The 6,324-nt window shown below is 36.2% G+C and overlaps 1 protein-coding gene across 1 annotated transcript in view; it reads left to right on the plus strand.

The window, feature by feature from the left end:
• LOC107731575 (regulating synaptic membrane exocytosis protein 3-like) overlaps nucleotides 1-6,324 on the plus strand; it is a 75,119-nt gene that overhangs the window by 62,777 nt on the left and 6,018 nt on the right. The window contains exons 3-6 of the mRNA XM_016542695.1: nucleotides 3,356-3,497; nucleotides 4,191-4,303; nucleotides 4,776-4,877; nucleotides 4,984-5,123. Of these exons, the coding sequence (XP_016398181.1) occupies nucleotides 3,356-3,497; nucleotides 4,191-4,303; nucleotides 4,776-4,877; nucleotides 4,984-5,123 (497 nt within the window). The remainder of the gene's footprint in view (nucleotides 1-3,355; nucleotides 3,498-4,190; nucleotides 4,304-4,775; nucleotides 4,878-4,983; nucleotides 5,124-6,324) is intronic.

Here is a 6,324-nt window from a genome sequence, read left to right on the forward strand (position 1 = left end):
AGGCATCCTAGGTGTATATGACTTTCTTCTTTCAGACGAATCCAGTCGGAGTTATATTAAAAATTGTCTTTGATCTTCCAAGCTGTTTAATGGCAGTCAGCGGGTGTTGCAGTTCATCAGTCCAAAACAAGGGAAATAAAGCGCATCCATCCATAATAAAAAGTGTCTCACACGGCTCCGGGGGGTGAACAAAGGCCTTCTGTAGCGAATCAATGCATTTTTGTAAGAAAAATATCCATATTCAAACTATTCCAACTAACCCTTTAAGAAAAATGTGTTTTTCACTGCTCCCATAGTGTATTATTGCAAATCAATATGTTTTTATTAAACATTGATGGAGCAACACATTTTGTGGGAAAATAAATCATAAAAATTGGTTTGTTTTGTTTAAAAATCTTACAAATGCATGAGGTGGTGAGGGCGGGCCTTTTACTCGGGATAAAAGTCAAGTAAAGTCACCTTTTTTATATAGCACTTTATACAATACAGATTGTTTCAAAGTAGCGCCACAGTAATAAAAAGGAAAATAACAGAATCAATGATGCAGAAAATTTCAGATATGAGACGATGTTAAATTCTGCTGTAAAGCAGCTCTACCAAGGCAATAGTGTTGTTATTCAGCAAAGTTCACTAGCATGAGGCAAAAGGAACCCAGTACTGATACAAATACTGTACTTTAATGTTTTGCATATATCTAAGTTTATAATTGTTCAAAACAATCACTTCAGCAAAATGTTTACTCTTTTCTGTTTATTTTGATAAATTAAGAAACATATTTTAGTTCAGTAAATGTACGTTGTCATTAAATTATGTTCATTTTAAAAATACAGGGGAAAAAATATTTTTTAAAAAGTAATGATTCTGGAAGCTTTGAAGAAAATCCCATAATATGGCTTTACAGTAGTAACAATAAATATAATTTTTGCGACATAATTTATTTGCTACATAAATCTACAAAAAAAGCATAAATTATTAGCTCAAATTAGCGCAGAATCAACTTTGCATTGCTGCCCACAACGGTGTCAAGAATCAAGCAGATTTTTCACATGCATAGTAAAACGTGGATGTTTAGGAAAAGCACTGTCGTATGTTTTTGTGCTATTTAGTGGTTTAGAAGAGACTAAAATCAAATGTGCCTTTCACCGCGGTGCAGCTTTAGCCTCATTGTACCTTATATTCTGACCAAAAACTGCAGACTTTGACATGTGAACTTGCTCCTAATTGCCTCAAACAAAACTTTGAATGTGAAGATGTGATGCTAAGAATCTAGAAAATAGCACTCATAATATCAAGCCAGTACTCTGTAAACACAGTCTTGTTTCCCAGCAGGCTGATCGGAGCTTGCGATTTCCACAAGTGCTTTCGGGTTTTGTGTGCAGTATGCATCAGATGGTCAGTAGTGTCACTTTTGGAGCTCAGCAGCATGGGGACCACCCTAGTGTGCACTTGATAATGGATGTAGCACTCTATAACTCCCGGGTGACTTTCTGGGAACATGAAATATGAGGGGTTTTAGTTTAAAAGTTAAATTCAGCATTGTTTATTATCACCTACTGTGTTTTTGATAAGTCCTATTTCAAATTTAGCCACCATTTTCATGTGGTTTATCTCTTCTGATTTCTATATTTGGTGCTTGAGGACAAAAGCAAAAGCATTTGAATGATCATCATGCTCTTCTGCTCTGTCTGGATTGATTGTTTGGAAGGAAAGTATGTCAGCAGCTGTAAACAGCTGGAAGTCACACAGAGTATGGGTACACATGAGTTTACATAAGTACCCAAGTAAATGACTGCTGGTATGAAATATGACCAGACTATATAAGCTCAGCTGTTTTTTCATAAACACTTGAGCTGTTCATGCAGTGCGGTTTTACATGGCATTCAATTTTAGGAGTTTATATCTGTGTCACTTTCCATGACACGTCAATGTCTGTGACTTTTTTTTAAGTATTAAAGGCTCAAAGGTCTTGACCTTCCTGACTGTATTGTAGTCATATAATGTTATCATTTTGATATAATCGATTGAAATGATATTTAATTAATTGCATTAAAAACATGTTTAACTATTAACTCATTTCAATTAATAAGTGTGATTTTTGTGTCCAACATTCTACACGCAACCCTGTTACAGCATGATTTCCTTCATTGCTTAAAATTTACACTATTATTTAACATCATTTAGACCCTTTCTAGAGCATCAGATTAATATTATTCTCCTAATATTTACACATTTTAGTGTTGATTGCATTCATAAAACATAGCCATTCAACTATGTTACCATGTAACAATATTATGTTATAATAATATAGGATAACAAGATAATATCATTTTTATTCATAAATGTTTTCATTTGTAATTTTAGGTAAAGTTTTAGTAATTATGTTTTGTGTTTTTGTAATTTTTATCCAATTTTCAAACATATGCCATTTTTATTTATTTTGACTTACGATTTAGTTTAGTTATCTTAGTGCATCTAATTTAGTTAAACTAAATGAAAATGAGAAATGTTTATTTTATTTATATATATATATATATATTTTGGTCCCAAAGTTGCTGGCCCCTTTTGAGTGACAGCTTGATTTAGGCTAAACATGCAAACCTAATACTCTCCAAACATTTTACCCATTATGTTTTTTTCCCTAATTATTATAATTTATATAGCAAAATGACACAAAGTTTCATATAGACATGTTGGTAAGAGGGTTGCAAAAACTGCAAACCCTTTAAACATTAATAAAAAAAATAAACAATTTAATATTTAGTTTGACCTCCTGAGGTTGATGACTAGCATTGCTGACAACTAATTTGACTGAAATTAAGTAAATATAAAGACTTACCAAACACTTTATTAGGTATATCTTGCTAGTACCGGGTTGGACCCCATTTTGCCTTTAAGACCTTAATGCCTTAATTTTTGGTGGCATAGATTCAATGAGGTGTTGGAAACACTTTTGGAGTGTGGAGATTTGTGGAAAATGTGTGGAAATGGAGATTTTGGTCCATATTGACATGATAGCATCATTCAGTTGCTGCAGATTTGTCGGCTGCACATCCATGATGCAAATCTCCCTCTCCACCACATCCCAAAGGTGCTCTATTTGATTGAGATCTGGTGATATTTGAGTATAAAACTTCCGCTGATCATCTTGACCATGTCTACATGCCTAAATACACTGAGTTGCTGCCATGTGATTAGCTGATTAGATATTTGCATTAACAAGTAATTGAAAAGGTGTACCTTATAACCTGGCCAGTGAGTGTATATACTGTATATATTTTAAGGAGTTTCAAGCCCAGGAGTTTGGTGCTCTATTCATGGAAAATGACCAGTGTTGCATATGTGTATCTTTGTGTAGATGGTGGAACAAAGAAGCTACGCAGCACCATCCGGCGGAGCACAGAGACGGGTATCGCAGTGGAGATGAGGAACCGTGTCACACGGCAGGGCAGTAAGGACTCAACAGATGGCAGCACTAACAGCAACAGCTCTGATGGGACGTGAGTGTGAACACATTTAATTAATCACTGCATCCGAATGCGTTTATATCTGACCCAATCTCACAAAAACATGTCCACATTTCAAAATCAAATGAAAAAAAAAAATAGAACATTTTGCATAAAATAAGCAGAAACCTATTTTTAGGACCACAGCTGTTTAGTTTTATTTAGATCATAAATTAAAGGCAGTACAATGGTATTTTACAATTTTAATAATATGATATGATAATATATTTATTTCACATTACAGCAGGAGGAAATGTGCTTAATTGCCATGAAACTAATGTCACAATTCAAATATGGTGCAATATGATTAGGACTGCAACAACTAATTGATAAAATCTGTAAATGATTAGTAATAATATTAAAATAAAAATACATTTTTATTTATAATTAAAATTATTTTTTTAAATAATTAACAAATATTGGATTTTTTTTTCATCTGGGTAATTGATTAATCAAATAAATAATCCACAGATTAATCGGTTATCAAAATAATAGCTACTTGCAACCATAAATATGGTCAAAACTTGACAGGTTTCATGAGATTCTCCCATCTGTGTATAACGTGAGGCACTGTCAAAGTATATGATTAAGTAGCACTGTATATTGCACTGGTTAGAAACAAACCTGCTTTGTATTGATGAGTTTGATTGATCACCCATTTCACACATCTCACCGGGTGTATTTCAGGTTCATCTTCCCCACCACTCGCCTCGGCCCTGAGAGCCAATTCAGTGACTTCCTGGACGGTCTTGGTCCTGCTCAGATAGTGGGGCGGCAGACATTAGCCACACCGCCAATGGGTAAGACACCTGCATACTGGCCAGTTTGCACTCAATACAACAATTGCCGTCATGTTCATAAAAAAGGGCTATTTTGAAATTTTATTTTGATTTCATATATAAATTTTTGTAATTTGTGTAATTATTACATTGAATACATTTATATATTTAAATATTAAAATTTATTAAATTGCAACTTTATCATTACAAATGTGTAATTACAAATATATGATATATTTATATACTGAGCATGGTATATAAACTGTAGAAATGATATGGTGCATGGTAAATGTCAACCATTTCATGAGCTCAGGTTGACTGAGCTGGAGATACTGATTTGTTAGACATAATAAGTGTCTAATTCTCACTTTTATGATCAAATATCAAGGTAGAAACTATCAAGAGTGGAGGTTATATTTTGTTCTTTGTCTCCACCTGCTGTTGATTGATTTCATTGCAAGCAGGTTTTATAAGCGCATGGTTTTCTGTGTAGGTGATGTTTACATCGGTGTGGTGGATAGAGGGGGTCAGTTAGAGGTCGAGATCACGCAGGCCCGAGGTCTGACCCCTAAACCAGGCTCAAAGAACATTCAAGGTAACCCACCGTTAAACATGATTGAGTTGTTTAATTTGATCTACATTACCTGTTAGGTAAGAACACAGAACACTGCTTCATGATTGCATGTTTCCTTCTCTGTCAGCAACATATGTAAAGGTTTATGTCCTGGAGAATGGAATGTGTCTTGCTAAGAAGAAAACCAAAGTGGTGAAGAAAACCCTGGATCCAACCTTCCAGCAATCCCTGATGTTTGACGAGAGCCCGCAGGGGAAAGTGCTACAGGTATTACAAGTCAAAATCACTCCAGCTGTCCTTCACAAACACACTCTTCAGAAAACAGCATACTAACATCTATATCTACAGCGGTCCCAAAAAGTATTTAAGGCCATAAAATGTTTTAACAATCTTCCACAGTGTTAAATTTGTTGATGGAAACACAGGAGTGTTAGATATTACTGTTACCTTTCAGTCAGTCATTTCGAAGTTATGTTAAGTTCCAACACTAGGGGTCGCACTTGGGAGCCCAGACACCTCTGACATCATTGAGAGAAGGCCAATGAAATTGTGGAGCAAAATTTGCATAGCATGCCACACCCCGGATATCCAGGTATAAATAGGCCAGCGTGGCATTTGCTCACTTGTTCTCTTCTTCGAAGCCAATGCAGCATCTCTTTTGGAGATGCAGCACTTCATTCCCCTCTCAATCTCCTCGTCATTGGATCTATGGCACAAGCAGCGGTTTCTCCTTTGCTCATACACAGATAAGTGTAGTGAGAGTACCCCTTGGTGATTCAACTGCGATCTTTGAGAGCAGATTTCCTTCTGCAATGAGCAATTTCTCTAAAAGAGCTTCACGGGTGGATTTGTGTGTGTTTACATCATGCCTTTCCATCTGTGCCCTTCTGGTTGCAGTTTGTACATTTCACCCTCTGACAGGCACAATCACTGTGCTCAGTGTTTGGGCTGTGCCCATGCTGAAGCAGCTTTTGTGGATGGTTTATGTCCTTCTTGTGAGGACATGGCTATCCGCACCTTGCGCTCGTGGCTGCCGTTCTTTTTTTTTAAAGAAGACCGCGAATAACCTCAGATGCTACCTCTCATTCCTCCAACAGCACGTGTTCTCCAGCAGAGTTTCTAGGTGAGTTTGAGTTTCGATCTCTCATTCGGAGCTCGCGATTAGGATGAGTTGTCTATCGCAGCATATGGGTCTGACTGAGCGAAAGTGGATGACTCTACTCAACCCTCTACGGACACCTTGGCAATTGAATCGCCATTGGCTAGTACATTTTTTAGTTTACTCGCCATTGGAAAAAACTAACAAAGATACTGATAAGGTGATAATGATACGAATTCTACTAATAAGAACAATCGCACTAAGGATTAATGAGCTGCTGGATTCATGAATATTAATCAGGTTGTGTGCATTTGCTCGAACTGATTCGCTGAAATCAAAACAGGGACGATAATAGGTGAGCACCAGCCA

This window comes from Sinocyclocheilus rhinocerous, unplaced genomic scaffold (genome assembly GCF_001515625.1).
Source record: "Sinocyclocheilus rhinocerous isolate Xijiao unplaced genomic scaffold, SAMN03320098_v1.1 scaffold429, whole genome shotgun sequence".
Lineage (NCBI taxonomy): Eukaryota > Metazoa > Chordata > Actinopteri > Cypriniformes > Cyprinidae > Sinocyclocheilus > Sinocyclocheilus rhinocerous.